The 22552-nt window shown below is 38.3% G+C and overlaps 1 protein-coding gene across 3 annotated transcripts in view; it reads right to left on the reverse strand.

Moving 5' to 3' along the window:
* Positions 1-5593: 5593 nt before the first annotated feature.
* myh7ba (myosin, heavy chain 7B, cardiac muscle, beta a) overlaps positions 5594-22552 on the reverse strand; it is a 46281-nt gene continuing 29322 nt past the window's right edge. The window contains exons 24-43 of one of the 3 annotated variants that reach the window (XM_036560231.1): positions 18972-19227; positions 18554-18796; positions 18219-18395; positions 17885-18030; positions 17109-17199; positions 16414-16803; positions 16008-16134; positions 15771-15889; positions 14334-14530; positions 13401-13750; positions 13156-13280; positions 10274-10389; positions 9976-10168; positions 9088-9291; positions 8331-8456; positions 7906-8076; positions 7689-7793; positions 6570-6665; positions 6345-6479; positions 5594-6249 (exon numbers count right to left, since the gene is read on the reverse strand). In XM_036560231.1, the coding sequence (XP_036416124.1) occupies positions 6238-6249; positions 6345-6479; positions 6570-6665; positions 7689-7793; positions 7906-8076; positions 8331-8456; positions 9088-9291; positions 9976-10168; positions 10274-10389; positions 13156-13280; positions 13401-13750; positions 14334-14530; positions 15771-15889; positions 16008-16134; positions 16414-16803; positions 17109-17199; positions 17885-18030; positions 18219-18395; positions 18554-18796; positions 18972-19227 (3379 nt within the window). In that variant the 3' untranslated portion in view covers positions 5594-6237. The remainder of the gene's footprint in view (positions 6250-6344; positions 6480-6569; positions 6666-7688; positions 7794-7905; positions 8077-8330; positions 8457-9087; positions 9292-9975; positions 10169-10273; positions 10390-13155; positions 13281-13400; positions 13751-14333; positions 14531-15770; positions 15890-16007; positions 16135-16413; positions 16804-17108; positions 17200-17884; positions 18031-18218; positions 18396-18553; positions 18797-18971; positions 19228-22552) is intronic. The other 2 variants (XM_036560232.1, XM_036560233.1) reach the window with 2 other exon arrangements.

Raw genomic sequence — 22552 nt, forward strand, 5'->3', positions numbered from 1 at the left:
TGAGTTAGTTACAACGCTGTGCAAACCCTACATGAACTGACCTTTCTGATGATACTGCTGCTGCATTGCTTCACCTGATTTTCCCCGTTTCTGAATTTTTACATTTTATACTAACGTTGTTTGCTGTCCTTTGTTGACCAGAGGAGGATGAGTTCCCCTTTTGAGTCTTGGTTCCTCCCAAGGTTTCTTCCTCTTGGTCTTAGGGAGTTTTTCCTTGCCACTGTTGCCACTGGCTTGCTCATGGGGGCTTGGACCTGGATTTTTCTGTAAAGCTGCTTTGTGACAACACCTGTTGTAAAAAGCGCTATATAAATAAACTTTGACATGACTTGACTTGACCAAAAATCTAATCTTGCTTAAAATCAAATGCATACTTAAATCTACTGCTACTTTAAATCTCCTGCAAAAAATATCTTGCTACCTTATATCCATTGCTACCTAAAATCCATTGCTACCTTAAATACACTGCCACCATGAACTTCCTGCTTCTTGAAATCCACTGCCAATTTTAAACCACTAGTACCTTAAATCTGCTGCTACAATAGGTCCACTGCCACCTTAAATCTCCTACTACTTTAATTAAAATGCTAGCCTTAAATCCACTGCTCCCTTAAATTTAATGCTTCCTTAAATCCACTGCCACCTTAAATCTAATGATTCTCTAAATCCGTTGATACCTGAAATACAATGCCACCTCAAATGTCCTCCTACTTTAAGTTAATTACTAACTTAAAGGCACTGCTAGAGCAGCAGTGAGAGCCGTGTTTACAGTTCATAGAAAATTATTTGGTAGCCTCATTTGGTATTTGTGATATGTTATGAGTTGTGTTTCTGACAGGCACTTTTGTCATTTTACTTTAATCCACATTTAAAATAACTGCTTCAAAACAACTTATTTTCCTCAAATTCATTTGAAAATGTTTAAGTTTAGCCTAACTATGCCATAAACAGCTCTAGATCATTTAGTAAATAGGAAACACTTAGCTTACTTCAATAGACTCTCATGCCATAATATTAGATATTACGTTCTGAAATATTTAATTAAATGTTTAATGTTTTAAACCGTATGTTTCACTGTTTATTGGACAACCAAAATGTCCTTGTGTTGAATCCGCAGACATGATTCTACAAATATTTAATAAAGGCTATAAAGGCTTCGGGGGTTTTTAGATGTAAGTTGGCATTGGTAAGCAAATGTTCTGTTTCAGTAGTTGCTACTGTTGTCCCTTGTAAAATTATAATGACATAACTTCAATTAGCTTATTCTGTCAATTTCAGAGTCAGATGGCACCAATACACCATTTTGGCAGCATTCCACTCACTATTAAATCCCCAAGGTGGGTGCTGGAAGTTCTGTATCTGTGATTGGAACTATTCTAATGGAAATTGACCGCTATGTAGCTCTTTATTTAGAGTTACACAAATATATCCAAGGTATTGCTTTTTATTCAAGAGCAGCAACAGATTTCAGGACAACTTAATGGATATAAGTGGATGTATGCCAGGGGTGTCGAACTCAAACACTACAAGGGCCATATTAAAAAATCTCAACAAATTTGTGGGCAAGGGAACGCCTATGTTATATATACAACCCCATTTCCAAAACATTGGGACACTGTGCAAAATGTAAATGAAAACAAAATGCAATGTTGTGCAAATCATTTAAACCCTATATTTATTTGAAAATAGTACAAAGACAACATGAAATGCTAAAACTAAGAAATTTAATTTTTTTTTCAAAAAAATATATGCCTATTTTGAATTTGATGACAGCAACAAGTTCCAAAAAAGTTGGAACAGGGTCATGTTACCACTGTACTGCATCACCTCTTCTTTTAACAACACTCTGTAAACGTTTGGGAACTGAGGAGGACCAATTGCTGTAGTTTTGAAATGATTTCCACTGCAGAATCATGTCTGTTTTAAATGCAGTGCCACCGGAGGGCCCAAAGATCTTTGCTAGCCAATGCTGGTTTTCAGCCTTGTCTCTTGCGTACAGAGACTTCTCTGGATTCTCTGAATTTTTAACGATATGTTCTGTAGATGATGAATTCCCCAATGTGGGAATGTTGGGGTGTAGAGATTGCAAGACTACACTATTTTACATGTAGTGTGACGGTGTAGAGACAGGGTTCCCCTTGAAAAGATCAGACTGAACTCCAAAATTTGACTTGCACACGTGATATTTTATTTTGCCCACAAACACACAAAAAGTGAAAGAAAATACTGAATAAAAACAGAAAATAAATGGGTTGCAATGCAACTAATATGGCTAGGACAAAGCAGACTACTTCTAGTCCCTTACGCAGTCGTATGCAGATATTTCTGGCAAAACATAAGCTAGTTTGTGCCGGAGGCCGCAAGGCCACACAGACACATCCTACATTCCTCCTTTTTCCTTTGAATGAACCCCCACCTCCTTTTAACATCATAGCCCTGCCCCATCTGGTTCAACTAAACCATTCCCCAGGGCTAGTGAGGGGTTACATGAAACAAACAATAACAAAATAACTTCAGCACAATAAACACAATACACATAAAACACATAACGAGAAGCTTCCTTTTATCGGTAAGTATATCCATTTATATTGATTTACTCTTAACTCTTTTCTGTCTTTCCTTACAGGTTCCCGGATCCCGTCTCCCCCCTTCTACACACAGCCGTGGGCTTTACCGGCCAGTATAAGGGAAGCCCTGGAAGGCGCCTGCGCTCCCCTGTGGATCAGACCCATAGGAGTAAATGGGTATCCAGGATCAACTGTATGGTGAATTGTATTAACTAGGAGATCAACGGCCAATGCAAGATCAATACATGAACATGTAAAACTATCTAGGGTCAGAAGTCATGAGCAGGATGGACTATCCAGGATCAGTAGAAGTCATAGTTAGGACAAACTGTCATTTCAAGATTGATACTGTCAGATTGTTCAAGAGGATCAATACAATCATGAACTGCATTAATTGACTTTCCAGGATCAGTACAGCCAGAAACTGGATTACCTGGCTATCCATGACCGACGCATTCATCAACTGGATTAACTGACAATCCAGAATCAGCACATTCAGGAATAAAATCAACAGGCTACCCAAAATCAATACAGTCATGAACTGGATTGACAGGGTATCCAGCATCAATACAGTCAGAAACTGGATTAACCAACTATCCAGCATCAGTACAGACAATAATATGTCTGCCTGTAAACTGCCTGTCCGGGATCAATACAGTCAAAAGCTGTATTAACTGACTATCCAGGATCAATACAGTCACAAACTGTATTAACTGACTATCCAGGATCAATGCAGTCAGTAATAGGACTAACAGGCTATGAAGTATCAATATAGTCAGGAAGCAGATTTTAAGAAGAGATGAATTTAAAATCCAGCATCAAAGTAGTTAATAATAGGTCTAACTGGATCAATACAGTCAGGAACTTGATACATTTCCTATCCAGGATCAGCACAGTCAAATGAACTAGATTCACTGGCTATCCATGATCAGTACAGTCAATAATACAACTAACTGGCTACCCTAGATCAAAACAGCTACAACTGGTTATCCAGGATCAATACAGTCATCAACTGGATTACCTACCTATCCAGGATCAATACAGTCATCAACTGGATTACCTACCTATCCAGGATCAATACAATCATGAGCTGGATTAACTGCTTATCCAGGATAAATACAGTCATGAACTAGATTAAATAGCTATCTAGGATCAACAGTCAATACAGCAAGTAACTGGCTATCCAAGATCGAAACCATCAGTAACAGGATTAAATTGCTATCCAGGATCAGTACAGTTATGAACTAGATCAACTGGCTATCCAGAATAAAGGCAGTCATTAACTAGATCATGACAGTTTATGACTGTATTGACCCTCCAATTAGTCTAGTCATCAACTAGATTAATTGACAATCCAGGTTTAATACCACCAGTAATAGGATTAATGACTTTCCAGGATCAATTTTCTATCACAGATTAACACAGTCATTAATTGACTATCCAGGATGAGCAGCTATTGGCTACCCAGGACAAGCAGTTCATCATGCTGTGCAAAGTACTACTAAGTTTGCTAGCATGCTAACTAATAAGCTTTAGTTAGCCCATAAGTCGATCTGTTAGGTATTTGTTGTCAAACATATCCTTAAAAAAAATCACACTTTTCTTAATTTTGCTTTTTGCTAAACATAACCTAACTAGCCAGATAGGCAGTTAGCAATGCTACACGGTAAGATAACTGACTAGCCTGTATGAGAGACTCAACATTATCTATCCACACTATCTGTCAGTTGATAAAATGATTTTAGTAAAATTTTGTACTCATTTGTTTTATCCTAATACATTTCAGTATGGAAATAGCTCATAAACAGTGTATTTGTGGAGTTACCTGTTGCTCTGCATGAGCAGGAGGCACTGGTAGGAATTTGAAAAATGGCAAATGGTTTTACAAAATATCATTGTCATTATATTTTCTTTCTATGTTGCCTTTTACTATTCTGCTGTGTGGTCCTGGACCCCAGTGGAGTGATTGACAGCTTGGATCGGCAGGCACAAGCAGACTGCAACTATTGCACCATTTATGGTAAAACAGAAAAAAATCAAACAAGAAGCTGACGAATTAGAAGCCGACTTCAGGTTTGCGTTAATATTACAGTTAAAATGCAAAACATTCAGTCATCTGGCTAACAAACAGAAATATGGCCCTAAACCGTACCGCTGAGAAGCTGCTACAAGGCTATGATTTTCAGGTTCAGGGTCAGGCTTCTGTTCACAGTCTCCCTCTTCAGATTCATACCTGTAAGGCTGTGTTGATGTGATCCGATTTCCAGCCCGCTCTACACCTATGGTGCTTGGACCCCTAAAAATCCTAGCAAACACAATAGGGTTCCATGCACCTAAAGGTGCTTGGACCCCTAAACGTAGCCACAAGCAGCAATCATCAGGGTCTAAGCATCATAAGGACTTATGTGTTGACCTCTGGTCATAGAAGGCAGCAGATGGTCGGATTTTTAAGAAAGACTTACTTTTTCTTATGACTAAGATCGATTGGTAATATGTATACTATAGTTTCTACAGCTCTGTCCAACGTCCATGACTAGGATTTGAACCCATAACCTCAGTCTTCAAAGGTGGATGTTCTCATGGTGAGCTACAAGAGGCACCAACTGGCACTAAAGAAACCAAGCACTATTTTAGAAACTTGTTCCCAATTTGCATTTATTGTAATTGTAAAATTAAATCATAATATGCCCTCAGTTTGTCATTTTGAAGATTTGTTTTAAATTTGGTTATACCAATTATAGATGTATTTTTATCCTTTTAAGGCAGAATAAGCCAGGAGACACCACTTTATTTAAATCTTGCAGCCACACTGTGCTTAAAAGTCATGAAGTTTTTAATAATTATTTCTCCACAGATTGTTTTCCATTTTCTTTTTTTCATCCATTTTCCTTTTTCAACTGAGCAAATACTGTGTTTTTTACAGACTTGTATTTGCACAGTTGACAGACTTGGTGGAATGTAAAGGATAAATACAGTAAAGCTTTTGACTCATGGTATATTTCAAGATACTCATGTGCAGTTTCTGCTTATGCTCCCTTTCGTGGCTGGAAGAAATACAACACTTGATTCTGTGATCAAGATTTGTTGAATTCCTGTGAAATTAGGCAACATACATATATTTGCAAAGTGTTAAGGCTCATTAAGATGTGTAATTTGAAACCACTTTTGTGTCTTCATTATAGTCTTAGATAGAAATAATCATATTTTAAATTGTTGGCAGCGCTGTGAGCATTGCAAGAGCTGATTCAATTAAGCCAACTTAAGTTAAATGTCTCAGCCTCAGCTGCAAATTGTTTTGTACGTATCAAATGTGGTCACAATCAGAGTATCACTGACAGGTTTATGGCCCCTTGTGTCAGAAAAAAACCTCTGAAGATTTACAGGAAAACAATAGAATTTAAATTCTTATATTTAAAGTTACATTCAGGATGTATGAGTACTTGCCCTTGACTTGAAATGAATTCTACAGTGACGGCCCACTGTTTACTTTAAACTGCCTTTTAATACTGAGAAGAACATTTCTTTATGTCTTGATGTACAGTCATGATTTGCCATATGTGGTGATAACAGGATACATTAGAGTTTTCAGAGTTTTTCCAAAAAGTTTATTTTCACAGTCACAAAAACTGTTGCAGCTGAGGACTGTGTTCTTGAAGAAAAAACACCATTCTCACTCCACTAGCTGAAAAAGAGGAAGAAACATGAGTATATCATGTGTACAGTCGTTTGCTGTTAATTTTACATTTATTTATTTTAGAGTCATCTGCGTGTGCTTGCCTTGCTGCCTTGGTCTCTGATGCGGCTCCGCAGTTTGTTGACCTGAGACTCAGCTATTTCAGCTCGTTCCTCTGCATCATCCAGTTCATGCTGGATCTTCCTGTACTTGGTCAGATTTGAATTGGCTTGCTCTTCCTGGAAGTTAACCAGTATGACTGAATAGTTGAATTAAGTTTTTTGACTAACAGGATAAATCTTGGCAGTTATAGCACAGCGTGAACATACCGCCTCCTCTGCTTGTTTCTTATAGCTCTTCACTTTTGCCTGCAGTTTGTCGATGAGCTCCTGCAAACGTGCCAGATTCTTCCTGTCCTCCTCTGTCTATAAAAACAGAGAGTGGTATTGGCTAACACACAGATAATTACATTGATTCTATTTTCTAAATATATACATAATTAAATGGTTAAGATGTAAACAAAGTCATTAAGAATGGTTTGATGTGAAATGCACTGTTCTAGAGAAAATAGAAAATAGTTCATAGTGGTTGTAAGAGGAACAAAGAGTCCGAAGAGTGTAATTCCTTTAAAATCTCCCACGCAAAGGGTTCTAACATGAAATGAAAACGAATGACTTTGTTTACATCTTAACCATTTAATTATGTATATATGTATATATATGCCTGCTGACTGAGATGCCTCTTTTATAATTGTTTTGAAATAGTGTTTTGGCTTACACTCAGAAGACACATGCAAGTTAATTGATCATTTTGTATAGTAAAGAAAATGGCTATATTTGCATGGAAAACATTGTGACCCCTTGGTTCCTGTTACCACCACTGTACAGAAATTTGAATCAGAAAGTTTCTCTACAATTCACTATTTCACATCAAACACAATCACTGAATTATGCAGAAATTGGGACAATTTCCCTGTTCAAACTGCACTGTGTAATGTTGATTTCAATGTGTAATCTGAAATACTCTCACTAAATCCCCTGACAACCTGGATTTCAATTAACAGGTCCCTCCAAGTTTGGAAATTTTCTTGCTATAATACACCTATTAAACCGAGTAACTAACTGTAGAATTGCTGAGTTGAATAAGGTGTGTTTGAGAAGGAAAATCCACTTTTGTGGTGGACTAAAACCCTCCATGACTGGAGCTGGACACACCTGGGGTGAAAAGTTGACTATTAGCAGCATGAGGTTAGCGTTTCTTGCATGTTTTAGCATATTTTTCTGTGTTAAATCGATAATGTTGATTCTTTCATTTTTAACCAAACAAATCTATTGTAGTGCAGTTTAGTGAAAGATCGGCACCTCCTACAATTTTAGCATCCAGTCTAAAGCAATGTAAGGCTTTCTTAGTGGTGGAAAAGATCTGTGGTAATGGTTGTGTATTTGTACCTGATAGGTGAGCTCTTTGATCCTCCTTTCGTATTTCCGCACTCCTTTCTGATACTCATTACTCTTCTTCTGCTCAGACTCAAGTTCACTTTCTAAATCCCTCACCTACAGCACAGAAAACATAACAAAAACAAATCATTACAAAATCACATCCCCACTGACATGTTATGTTAAGGAAGATGTGTGTTACATCATGCAGTGTGTGTGTGTTTCTTACTTTGCTCTCCAGTTTCTGTATCTGTTTCTTTCCCCCTTTGAGGGCGATTTGCTCAGCCTCATCTAGCCTCATCTGCAGATCTTTCACTGTCTGCTCCATGTTCTTCTTCATCCGCTCCAAATGAGCACTGGTGTCCTGCTCTTTCTTCAGTTCCTCTGCCATCATTGCTGCCTAAACACACACAGTTTAAGGGTTTAGATATGGATCCTGTAGTCATAAATAGCATGAGAATTATGACAGATGAACTACCACTATAATAATAGCTGGTGTGTTTAATATTGTCTTTCTGTTTAATGACAGATGTGCAATCTCTCTCCTTTTAGATATATTTCAGCCATATTATATACTTTGGTCATTTTTTGGTAATATTATAGTTTTCCAAAATAATAAAAATAAGTATGCCGAGTCAGTGTGCCATCACTCACGTCAGTGATGGCTTTTTTGGCTTTGTCTTCTGCATTTCTACACTCATGCACCGCTTCATCCACTTCACCTGACAGCACCGACAAATCACTCTCCAGCTTCTTCTTCTGGTTGATCAGTGCTGTATTCTGACCAGAAATACACACACACAGAGGCTCATTCTAAAATTCACAGTCTAACATTAAGCACAATGATGTACTATATGCAGTACTATAAGTACTGTGCAAAAATCAGAGACGACCCTTTCGTTTATTTCACTTCTAAACAGCCATTACATACAAGTCATTCATTTTTCTGTGTCAGAAAAAAAGCAGGAAATATTTGACAGAAAATTACACAAAAGGAGTGCAACACTACGTATCTTTTTACTTTTGTGTACCCTACTGCCACTCTACCTCTTCTATGCTTCCAATTTTAAAACCAACAAATTACTGCTGTGTGCCCCCAACAAGAGGTGTTTCCAAACGTGTCACTGACATTATGTTACCCTGTTAAGAGCCACTAACATTCACACACTTAAATATTTGAACATGACTTGTTGGCGACATTCCTGTGGAGATTTCATAAAGTGTTTCCAAAGTCTGGGTTTAAAAGTAAATTAAAAGATATGCCCTGTCTAGCACACCTGGTACACCAGCAAAACTATCACCATCAGATGAACTGTACTTTAAATCAAGCTTAACTCTTACTTCAGATCTGAAAAAATCCACAGGTGTTTCCAACCATGTAATGTGTGTATGTAATGTGTATGATGTCCACCTGCGAGTGTAGCAGGTTGACCCTCTCCATAGCCTCCAGCAGCTCGTGTTCGGACAGTTTTCGGGCACGGTCATTCTGCTCCAGCTGACCTCTCAATTCTTCCACTTCTGCAGCCAGAAGGACATTCCTGCGATCAGTGACAGCCACTTGCTCCTTCAGGTCCTCATTTGTATGGAGTGTTTCATCCAGCTCAATCTGCAGGTCCTGTTGTTAACACATAGTACTTTACATATATTTTAGCTTACATGAACAAATGAACAGTTTAACATGCCATTCTGTCCTCCAAAAGTGATGGGACACAATTTAAAATACATTGATTCCAATACATCAATACATACCACCATGCTGAGGTATTGTTTTAAAAATGTATGAATTATTACCATTTTCTCGGTATGTCATTTACTCATAATATTACAAAATGACAGCAGTGCAAATTCACACTGTTTTTTATGCGAATTAAATGTCTGCCCCCCCGGACTTTCCTGGTTCACTTCTTCAAAGAACATTGAATTGTGTGATAATTGAACCCAAAATTGCATAGGTTATATTTTTTGGGAATGTTAATTAGTTACGCCACAAAGTTTGAACCTCTGCCTGTTTGGGTCTATAGGTCAGAGGTAAAAACAAATGAAGTGAACTTAATCAAACATCAATCAGTGGTGGGGCATCACCCCAGTACTTTGAAAAGAGGCAGGCCAAATTCTTTTTTGCCCTGTTGCTCTGGTTCATGTTCTGACCATAAAAATACAAAGCAACAAGTTTTGGTTTTATGTATGCTTAATTATATTTTAATTAAATGTCTCATTGGTATATAGAGAGTTAAATGCTATGGTTGCAGCAGATTAATCAGGGTGTTACAGCATTGGTGTGCACTTTATTTTCCTTTACCTTTATTTGGGTCTGCAGATTCCGGGCCATTTTCTGAGCCTCTGCTGCAATGCGGTTTGTGTGGTTTAGCTGAACCTCCATCTCATTCAGATCACCTTCCATTTTCTTCTTTAGCCGGAGAGCCTCATTGCGAGACTTTGCCTCCGCATCCAGGCTCGCCTGCATGGACTCCAGAGCACGCTGGTGATTTCGACTAAATTTAGAGAAATCAAAGTGTTATTTCCACTAAGTAACGCTGCAGACCTCTGCTAAAAGCAGCACCTTCATTCATAACCATGTCCTGCCTGAAGAAACACACCGCAGGTTATCGATTTCCTCGTCTTTCTCTGCCAGCTTCCTGTCCACATCAGCTTTGACCTGGTTAAGCTCCAGCTGGATTCGCAGAGTTTTACTCTCCTCATGCTCCAGAGTGCCCTAACACAGCAAACAGACACAAATACAGAATAGTGACGCATACTTATTATTATTGTTATTATTATTGGTCTAGGTCACTCCCATTCAGTCACCTCCTGTTTTCACAAGAAACGGTAACACTTTATAATAAGGGTACATGAACTGGAAGTAATTAAGGCATTTACTAATGAATAAGTCATATATTACAACCACAAGACTAAATTACTAACGCATGTACTAATGAATGAAGATAAGGGTAATAAAGGCTTTATTCAGTGCCTGAATTTATTAGGAATTCATCAGTTAATTAATGTTGTCACAAGATCCCCCGAGAAACAGTGCTCTGGAATATTATGCCTATCAAAGTCAACTGTTTTTTTTTATAGCTCCATCCTCTCATCATCTTGTCCTTCTTCTTCATCATGTTGTGTAAGCAGCCCTTGTATTTGCCTGTTTCTATCTGTCAGGTCTTGAGTTTATTGATTTTGATTTATGTTACCTTGTCTGTTTCTACCCACCTAGTGACTGTTTAGTAAAATTAAAAGCTTACACTGACATTGTTTTGCAACTAGTCCTCATTTCTGAGAGTTGCCATAGTTTTAATTCATCTTTCATGTTAATAATATGACATGTTTTAACTCCTGTATTGATACAGAGTGCCTCATGAGGGAATAGTTTAGCCTACAGTTACCACTGAACTCAGAAATGAGTTAATTATTGGATTGTCTTTCTCCTGGGGTCATAAGAATCCTTAATTGTATGCACATTTTTGTGCTTTCCCAGATCTAGTACACCTGATTGAACTCAACTGCTAATTTACAAGCTCCTGTTGTGCTTGTTGAAGTGTGTCAGAGTGAGAAAAATACAATACTGTGCAGTGTCCATTGTCAATTCACTTTAAAGAAAGCAGTGATTACTGATAACTCATGATGAATTCATAATGTTTGTGCCCCCTAAAGTAAAGTGATGAACCAGTCACATTTTATTACTCATTAAATACTGATTCTTCATAATGAATTCATGTTTGTGCCCCTGAAAGTGATGAGCAAATCACAATTTATTACTGATTATATACTAATTCTTCATGATGAGTTCATGAGCTAATAAAATAGCAGGGGTTAATCATTTTACTTACCAAAATGACAGTCATTCTTTTGCCCTCTCAAGAACAGTGATGAAGTATAAGTAGCTACAATATGGCTCATATGAAAACATGACATTGACGAAATTCACAGGAATAAAAAAGCACATTTTATTATCATCTTATGACTTCTACACAATACACAGAACTAGAGCACGTGAATATGTCACTGTAACACGGAAAACGAAGAGAAACCAATATATACTGGTTCTGTAGTTCCACAAACATCTGTAAAACGGACAGAACTGCTAGCTAATTAAAGTCACAAAGATATTCATACTGCAGCAGTGTTTCCAAATAACTCACACAAGTTGAAGATCGAGTCTGTGACTCAGCTTTACTGAAAAACTCAGAACGGAGTACAAAAGAAAGGGGAAAATATGGCGCTAGGTTAGCGCTCGGCTAAGCACAGTTAGCACGCCCTTTCGCTGTCCCGACTCAGTCTGTTTACTACTAGGCCCTGTGAAGCACTGCCACCGCACACACAGCCCTTCACAATAAGAGTCCCTGTCAAAGGAGGAATAACAAATGAACCAAGCAGCATAAAATGAACGTGATTTTAACCAGACAGAATAGACGTGCCTGACGCTACATATTACTACTACAATCACACGATGCTCATGAGAAACACAAGCACCTTACTATTAAAACCAAAAAGGTTTATTGCAAATAACTAAGCACCAAACCAAATATTTAAGCTACTTTATAACGAATTTAGAAATAATAGCTCCTGCAAATCCGTTCTGTTTCGCCACAGTTAACAGCTGCATGTTTTACACCTTAGTCTAAAAAGAGGTGAGGAACAAAATACATACTAGCACTCACAACACTCAGACAACAATACCACGTGTAAATATTATATCTGCGATGTAAATTACGTATATAATAAAATATTGCAAAAAGGTGGAAAGAGAAGTATTGAATTTTTTTATTATTTTAATTATTTTCATTCACTTCTCTTAAACGTTGTACTAGAGATATTCACTCAAGACTCTATGGCCGCTTGACATATAGCATTTAACGCAATTACTGCCATTTACTGGCGAAGAAAAATAGCAGCAATTTCCAGCTGCGGAAATAGTTGAAGTGTTACATTGCAAAATGCTGTGTTTCCATTAATAAAACATTCAGATATAGCAAATATTTAAAAAGAATAATAGATGTATAATGGGAAACATTTTCATTTTCTGAAGGTGGTATTTCTCAGAATAACTGTGGCATATATTAAGATAATTCACATTTTAATTTTTAATTAAATCAAATGCCTATTTTCAGTAAATAAACTAGTTTACAGTTTATTAAACATACAACAGTTCATGTTTCTGTTGTAACAGTATGACAAATAAAATTGCATGAATAGAATGAAACAGCTTCTAGCAGTTTGCCATTGTGTACTGTAATGTGTAACATTCTTTTTGTATGCTTAATTAACACATGAATTCCTAATTAATTCAGGCACTGAATAAAGCCTTTATTACCTTCATCTTCATTCATTAGTACGTGTTAGTTATTTAGTCTTGTGATTGTTAATATATGACTTCATTTGTTCCCGATTAATGACTCATTACTTTCTGATTAGTTAGTAAATGCCTTAATTACTGCCAGTTCATGTACCCTTATTATAAAGTGTTACCAAGAAAACCTACCTCAGCTTCCTCCAGCGCTGCCTGAATCTCACTCTTCTCCACATCTAAACCCTTTTTGATTTTCTCCAGTTCATGGATGGTCTTCCCTCCCTGGCTGATCTGGTCATTCAGTTCAGAAATTTCCTCTGGCAAACAATAAATGAAAAAATGCAAATCAGAGACTTGCGGAGAAATTATACTGTTTTCATTAAGATTCAAATAAAGCTGGTGTAAATCCAGCAGAAAACCTTGTCCTCAGTTTTTACCATGCAGGTTTTTGTTTTCGCGTTTGATGGACTCCAGGTGGTCCAGGGCTTCTTCATAGGAGTTCTTCAATTTGAAAAGCTCCGTGCTCAGGTTGCGAGATTCTTTTTGTGAAGACTCCAGCTCAGACTGGCACTCTTCATACTTCTGCTTCCATTCCGCAAGCACTTTGTCAAAGTTACGCTGTTTTCTATCGAGTGCAGCGGCTGCAGCGTTAGAACGTTCCAGACCCACCAACAGGTCCTCAATCTCTGTCTGGAGACGGTGCTTCGTCTTCTCCAGAGAAGAACACTTAGCATTTGACACTTCCACTTGCTCCTCGGCTTCCTGCAGACGGATTGCCAGCTTCTTCCTGTTTTTGAGGGAATTCATTCATTTATTTGATGTTATAAAGTTATGAACGGAGACACTCGGTTTTGTTAACATTCCTGAGAACACAGGGTCACATAAAATATCCATCAGAGTTTGACTGAAAAAAACAGTGCATGCAGAATATGCACAAAGGCACATAGAGCATTGTTTTTGAGGATTCGTTTGAGGATTGTTCAGCTAAGTATGTATGAACATACCAATGCTGATTTTGAAAATCGAAGGTTCCAGATAAGTCATGTTCACAGGCAGTGACAGAATATCACAGTAGGCTACACTATGCTAGGTTGCTCAGACCCACAGACAGTGAGACCACTTAAGCAGGAACAAATTGATAAATAGTTTTGAAAAAAGTTGCGTGTTAGATGGAGAAGCAAGCAACAGCAGTGAGGGTGAAGTTCAAGCTAAAATTTACAAAGAGAAGTTAATATAAACACTAGGAAGTTATTCACTTGGCCTACCTTGCACATACTGTGTGCCAACAAGATCAACATGAAACCATTTAGAGTTGGATTACCTGGAGCTTAAACATTTCTTTGAATTCCACCTGAACCACAGGCACTTACTTAGCTTCCTCCAGTTCCTCTGTCTTGTGGATGGCATCCGTTTCATATTTGGTCCTCCACTGGGCCACTTCAGCATTGGCCTTGGACAGTGCCCTCTGCAGTTCAGATTTATTTTCCTGCTCCTCTTCATATTGCTCCCTCAGCAAGTCACAGTCGTGTCGGGACGACTGCAAAGCATGGGCTAAAGCATTCTTCGCCTGAGCATTCACAGGAAATATGTTTAGTTCACAGCATGGGAATACTCAGGTTAGAATATCCGAAAGACTTACTTTGATAGAGACCAATTTTGATATGCAAGTATCCATAAGATGTAATGAAAGGATGTCCAGTTAACCACAGGGAAGGAAAAAAATAGGTTTTACACTTAAATTAATGCAATACACAAATATGTTAAACTGGTGCTAGCAGGCTAAACAATTCAGTAGCACTAAAAATGCAGCTCACAGAAGTATACATACAGTAAGTTATTCTCTTCAGAGGATGACATGCTAACATGTCTGTCGAGGTAACAGTGAAATATCTTTTTGTTGTTTTTGGTTCTCCCTGGGACCCAGAAAGATATGTGGTTTAAAAAATGTGTGTGTGTGTGTGTGTTTTTGGTTCTAGCTGAAGGCACCTAGAGTAAATACAGCCACGCTTTCTCTGCCTTCCTAAACACATACTTAACAACGCATCCTTGGCAACATGCTCAAGAGATGCACAGAGATTTCTCCAGATTCTCTGAATCTTTTAATGATATTATATACCATAGATGATGAACCCCCCAAGTTCTTTGCTATTTTATGTTAAGAAATATTATTCTTAAATTGTTGCACTATTTGGCCACGCAGTCTTTCACACAGTGGTGAACCCCTATCCATCTTTACTTCTGAAAGACTCTGGAATACTCTTTTTATGCTCAGTCATGTTTCTGACCTGTTGCCAGATAACCTAATTATTTGTGAGGTGCTTTGTATTTTTTTTTATTAAATATAGGGTTCAGGTTTAGATTTGCAAATCATTGAATTCTGTTTTTATTTACAAACATTTTTTGTTTTTTTTTGCACAGCGTCACAACTTTTTTTGGAAACGGAGTTATATATTTGCACCCTGTCCTTCTCTCTTTTGCTGTATAATGAATATCTGAAAAAGTGATTTAAGAATGATATAAAGGTTGACCATGTACCCTAGTCTGGATGCATTTTACATGTATGTGATATACTTATCCAACCGATATATTGATCAGTTCTTAGAACAGGGGTGGTCTTGAAGGTTGGGAGACCAGCACTGGTAGTTTGATGATTTTTCTATTCAAGCACACCTTATTTATGTTAGTTGCCAGGTTTAGTTGGTGTGTTAAGAGCAGGAAAATTATCAAAATGCGCTGGACACCAGCCCTCAAGAAACATATTTTGCCACTCCTTCACATACTTTTTGCTATAATGTGACCTATCTTACTTTATTCTCTTCTTCCAGCTGTTTCTTCAGTTCTTCCAGGTTCTGGGTGCAGGTGTTTTTCATGCGTTGCAACTGGCTCATTAAAGAATCTCGCTCTTCCAGCTTTCTGCCCAACTCAGCTGAATAGCAGTAAGGGAAAGAAGGGAACCTGTAAATATGTGATGTTTACTGCTACATTGTTGTGCTATTATGGTAATATGTGGGTCAAAGTTAATGTGTTTTTTATTTGATGTGTACCACTCTCAGCCTGCGCGCGGGCACGCTGTGTATTTGAGTCGTTGAGCTGCCTTTGGAGCTCCTCCGCTTTGGCCTTCGACTCGTTCAGCTGGTCTTCATATAGCCTGCACATTTTCTCAGTGTTAGCCTGGAAGCAGAATGAGATTTAGAGACCCTCACTGAGTCTGAAGTCTGAGCTTAACGAGGCAAAAGCAGATGTCAGGTGATGTACAGATGAGCGGATGAGGAATGAGGGAAGCAATGAGAAGGAGAGAATTACTAACCATTTCTACTGACCACTAGGAGAAGCTCAACCAGCATAGTGGTCAGCCAGTAAGCTAGAATATGGTGCTGAGGCTAGTCATATGGTGATTGCAGGATGGATGGTGTGTGTGTTTAATTTGTTTTCAGACTCTGCTGCTCTGACCTTGCTCTTAGCAAGCTGCTCCACGTTGGAGGCCAAGTCATCGGCTTCCATCTTGGCTTCACTCCGCTCCTTCTCCAGTTTCTGTTTGATGCGCTGCAAGCTGTCTATCTGCTCGCTGAGCTCAGCAACACTGTCTGCATGTTTTTTACGCAGCACAGCAGCTGTTGCCTCATGGTGAAGCATTGCCTCCTCTAAGTCATGCCGCAGCTTTAAAAAATCTGCCTCTCTCTTCTTATTCATTTCAATTTGAGCGGAGGTTGCGCCCCCTGCCTCTTCCAAACGTTCACTTAGCTCCTCTAGTTCTCGTGCAGCATCACCACGTTGCTTCTCGACCTTTGCCCGTGCTGAACGCTCTGCTTCCAGTTCCTCCTCCAGCTCCTCAATCCGAGCCTGTTCCAGGAAAATCATATTAAAGGAATACTTCAGAGATTTGAAACCTAATCTTTCTCTGTTGCATCTGTAGTGTACAGTTGATTACCATGGCAATAATGTCCATGCAGTGGCCCACTGGATTCTATTCGTTCTGAGTTAATCTTTTTTCTGTTTTCTTTCTAAGTACAGGGAAATTGAAATTATTGTCCATGGTAATCAAACCATGTGTTTCACTTGCAGCAGCTAGAGATTAGGTTGGTAAACGTAGTTTATTCCTTTAAACATCACAGTGAATGGTAGTTATAGGCACTAATGTCACTGACCTGCAGTTCCTTAATCCTTTTTTGAAGCTGAATAACAAGTGCTTGCTCGTCTTCAATCTTTGAATTTATTTGGTTCATTTCAAAGTCTTTCCTGCAGTTGAAAACAGAATATATATATAATTATATTTCAGAGAAAAGTGAATGTGGTTTTAAGAGTTCTTTCCCAAAGCTGCCAGAAATACAAGGTTTACTTCCAAACAAACATGAGAAACTATTGTACCTAATTACGACATAACTTCAAGTTGCAACTGTATTTAAGAGCTTCACAGGGCTTGACATAAATCCTGTTTTACTACAATTACAAGTTATTAGCATGCCTTTTTGCCATTTGTTTAGTGGTTGTACTACATAACCACATTATGCAAAGTGACACTAGATTGTAAGTGCTTTACTGCTTTATTGAACTGATAATCTATGAGGCGACAGCATGATTTCCATAGTTGTGATGTGTGCATTCATGAGAGGTCTAAAGCAAAACTGAGGCAAAATCTCAGTAGACTGCACCAAAGGGGATGCCAGAACAATGACATTTGTGAAACCTGAGCTGATTCACTCGCTGCAATGGATCTTGAAGAATGGCCTTATAAAAGACAATTATTATACACACTAACCATGAGGGCACTTGTACATTCTGAGGGCAAAAGAGGTGGGACTCAAGCACCTTTCCTGTGCAAATGCCTGATCTAGGCTTTATTTAAATTTAGATGAAGGTGATTTGTGTGTTGTTTATGGGGTTGTTTTTTTTGCGTTCTGATGCATTGAAGCATGAGGCTCACTTCTTCAGCTTCTCCTCCAACTGCTGTTTGTCATTCTCCAGGTCCATCACTGACTCTAGAGAAAGCTTCAAATCTCCCTCCAGTTTTCTTTTTGTCCGTTCCAGGTCCATGCGCAGTTTTTTCTCTTGCTCTAATGAACCCTCCAACTGCAAGCCAAGCACAGGATATATAGTTACTGTCAAGGAACAGTTTTTCTGTTTCATCATTTGATAATGTCAGCTGACCCTATGAATAGAAATGGATCAAAATTACTTGGATTAAAGTTATTTTTTACAACAGGAAACATTTATTTACAGTTCTTATGAAAACACAGGGCAAAATGAAAAAAACTCACATCGTCCACTTGTTGTTCCAGCTTGGCCTTGGCCTTAGTCAGCGTGTTGACCTTATCCTCTTCTGCCTGCAAGTCATCAAGTGTCTGCTGATGGCTTTCCTGCAGTGTTTTCTTCTCTTTGGTGAGCTTCAGAATCGCTTCATCCAGAGCAGCCATTTCCTCAATCAGGTTCTTCACCTAGAGCACACATTTACATGCAGATTTTTTATTTTAGTTTATATCTTGCAGCATTGTGGCCCTGTAGTAAACTGTGGATAAAACTCAAGATAAAATGTTACTGAGTTGCTGAACACAGGTGAAAATGTTACTAATCACAGATAAAACTGAATGCACACCTTGTTCTCTGTGGCATGTTTCTCTTTCTCCACCTTTGCTAACGTTATCTCTAGGTCATCTATATCTTTCTTTAGCTCTGCACACTCATCCTCCAGCTTGCGTTTTTTGGACAAAATGTTAGCATTCATCTCCTCCTCATCCTCCAAACGCTCTGTCATCTCTTTCACCTTGGCCTCCAGCTGGATTTTAGTCTTAATGAGCAGATCACATCGATCCTCTGCATCAGCCAGGTTATCCTGCTCCTGTAGAAGAAACATCACACTTCCTTTAACATCTAAAGAACAATTTCTTTTCTAATGTAATCTTTGACCATGCTTTGGATTTTATCCAAAGACTCTTCTAATTGGCTGTTAATTGTCTTTTGCAGAAAGTACGGTTAACTAGTGTGTAATTTAGACAGTTGTTGCTGGTACTTACAGCCTGAAGCTGCAGGGACAGGTCGTTTTTCTCTTGGATTAAGCTGACCTGTTTCTCCTCCAGCTCTTTGCGTTTGCCTTCAGATTTCTCCAGAGCTTCCTTCAGCTTCAGGAACTCCTCCTTCAAGGTGGCAAGCTCCTTCTCTGTGGCAGCGCTCCTCAATAGAGGTTTGATTTTGAAGAAGAGTCGCATCCATGGCCAATTTTTCACAATGTTGAAGGATCGAATGTTCCACTGAATGATCATCACAGCCTCCCTAAAGAAAAAGAAAAAGTTAGGATTAATGAGATTAAAAAATGTAAAATAATGTTTTATGTTAATGTTTCAGGTGTTATGCATTTACAATAATGGTTGTTGACTTCCATTAGCAGGGATGAGGGAAGGCGTTTTAAGTTGGGGATGCAGTATATATATGATGTATGCTGTGACATTATAGAAAAACATGTCAATTTTACATTTTTTGGATAATTTTTATCAAACAGAACATAATGTCAATGTGGCAAGAGACATCAATATACTACACTTGTCAACTTAATACTAATAGAAATATGGATGTGGGTGAAGGAAAACCTGCAGAGGTGGAATGTTCTATTGCATATGTGCACTGTTTAGATGCTGGCTGATTTTGCTTAGCATCCATTTTAGTTGGCTTTTTAAATGTCAGCTTGTGAAATCATAGTCTGGTTGGTAATGTGAGGTGTCAGTAATAATAAGCGGTGTTATCTAAATAATTACTGGGATGCATAAGACACAACAATTTTGTGAAACAAATATTTTTTTTGAGAGTGTGAAAACTTGTGAGACTTACCAGCCATGAGACTGCAGCAAAGCAGCCACCAGTTTGCAAAAGAAGTAGCTTGGATGGCTAATGGAACATTAACCTAAAAAGTGCATGCCTACTGCAGATTTTTGAAAAACTCCACCCTAAAACAGCCATGCATAAGTCTTTGCTCAGTTTATTTAAAGTTGCAGTGAAGTAATTATTTAAATCAATAAAATGAAATTATTTTAGCATTGCAGAATCCTGAAATCTGGGTGCAATCCCTTTAGCACCCCTACTTCTCATGTCTCTGTCCATGAGAACCGAAATCAGAAATTTCTGCATTATTTCTTTATATTTCAAAGCTTAAGACTGATTCAGATTCTGTTTTATAGGAATATGAATATATGTGTTTGAATGAAGTATGAATGACAATATTAATGTCAGTATAAATATCAATATGAACATTAATATAAATGTAAGTTGCTGCATCATGGTGAGATAGCAGCACCCCCCCCCATATTTGCATTGCTAAATATGAGCCCATTTTTAGCTCAGTCATGTGCTTCTCACATTGATGCTTGCATGGATGGATGTTATGCTAATCAGTGTGTATGTGTGCATGTGCTCAGACCACCCAGTGGTGAGGTATCTGAAGTGTATTTATAAATTGGGCTGCTGCAAGTGAGTTTGTTTAATCCTGAGTCAGGCTCTAGGTCTGTGGGCAGTTCTTGTGTTGAGAGGGTCCAGCAATTTTGGGGTAAGGGGTGTTAAGCAGCTGTCACCACATGGTCCTGTGCTTTTAGGACAGTGTCAACATTCAACCTCGAATAACGAAAGAGCAGGTGGTGCTCAGGCCAGGTGTGTACTAGGGTATGGGGAGTATGGGGTTGGTGTATGAGTATGCGTGCGTTTATGTGTATTTATGACATTGTTTGACTGTATTGATCACACAAGTTTCTGAACAAATACACCCTGAAAATATCTCTCCTATGATGAGGGCCTGTGACTGCTATCATGTAACTCTAATACTGAACAGTACAGAGTGCAAGTAGAGAGTTTGTCTTTCTTGCTCCAAGGGAGCAGTCCAAGGAGCCGTACAGAATTATCGTTGCAGTAAACTGCAGCATAATCAGAGCTGACACGAGCTGACACTAGCTTCGGGCTAATAATTGTCATCAAATATCATGATCATTTAAATTAATGCCAATATTATATAAGTTATTGTTTTAGCATTGTTGTTCACATGCCACAATGTCTTTTATTGCTTCAGCTTCATTTAACCATTCCCTTTATATGATCTTTCTAATCTATGGTTAGTTCAAAAATAGCAAAGCCTGCAGTGCTTGTATAGGTTATAAGTTATGAACGCCATTTGGAACCACTTGGAAAAATTATAATGTAGATTTTCAGTCTGACAAAGAATACAGTCTGGCAAAGAAACTCTGGTACATGGGGTCTACTGTTTAGTAAAGAGCAGCTTGTCCAGAAGAAGGGTGCCAGTACACCAGTTTGGCCATGTTTAATTTCCAAACAAACGCTGAGAATCACTGAATGTTAACAGTGTCGCATGTTGTCTGTGCAGAATATAGTTATCATTATAAATTACTAAGTAATATTTAAAGCTAGTCCATTAGCAATTATATAGTCATTATGTTATCACCAGGGAAAATAAAAGCTACAGGGTAAGGCTCTACACTTACATGTGGTACTTCATAATTAAATTTGGACCACAGTAATATTGTTTAGCATGATAATTTTGCAGATATTATTTGGTTATCTAAATTTACAGAATTGGACAATACCAGCAGAAATTTCAGAATCAGATAGTGACGAAATAGAATGTCTAACTTAATAATTTCTAAAGTAATAACCAAACATGATGATTAAAGAGATTATCATTAATAATTAATTATTAATAAATAAGCCCCTGAGACTTTGTCTGTGTGTTGGAAAATACCAGAACTTTACTAAGCAGCAGAGGCCTTTTTTGAAGCCATTTGTAGTAAACAAATCTCGGTACTTTGTACAAAAGTTTGAGAACTCTAGCTCAAAAATTCAGTGAGTTACAGGTGCTGAAACAAAAGTGTTACAACCGTACCTGGTCTCCCCTAATTAGGATTGTAACAGAAAAATAAAATTTCTGAACAAGAATTGAAAGTAATTGGATATCAATAAATTATAAAATCTATTCTTTGGGAAACCGGTTTGATCAGATAAAACGCGTCTAAATGTACCAACTGCATGCAAAGATGTGCCAAAGCTGTTATTTAAAGCGATAAAGTTAATGGTATTTGGAAGGAGGAGGAAAGTAGAAACAAGTGATTGAGCTGATTAAGATAAAACTTAAAAATCGGATACAACAGCGGACAATAACAGTAACATCAGTAATGTGTAAGTGTCGCAGGTAGCTGACAGCGGAGCAGAGAGGGAGAGGGAGAGAAATGCCCAACAGCAGAGAAGAAAAGTGGGGCGCACACACTTACTCACACACCCCATCCCCTCCCGCTCGGGAAAGAGCAACAACGCCCCCTAGCGCTGTGAGCACACACACGTATTCTCACGCACACACGCAGCCCCTCCCATTCAGTGGCGTCTCTGCCACAGAAAGCCTAGTGGGGCACAATAAACTGTAGGGGCAGCAGCCAACTCATCGACATACATAAACCTGATCCAAACACAAATGCACTCCATCAATGAAATCACAAATTCACAAATTAACGTGACGTGGTGCAGGAGTTACTGGAAGTGGAGACAGGAATATGAGTGATATGATAACGACAAAAGATCTCACAAAACCTTGTTGTACAGCATCGCATAA

Source organism: Colossoma macropomum, unplaced genomic scaffold, assembly GCF_904425465.1.
Source record: "Colossoma macropomum unplaced genomic scaffold, Colossoma_macropomum, whole genome shotgun sequence".
In the NCBI taxonomy this organism is placed as follows: domain Eukaryota; kingdom Metazoa; phylum Chordata; class Actinopteri; order Characiformes; family Serrasalmidae; genus Colossoma; species Colossoma macropomum.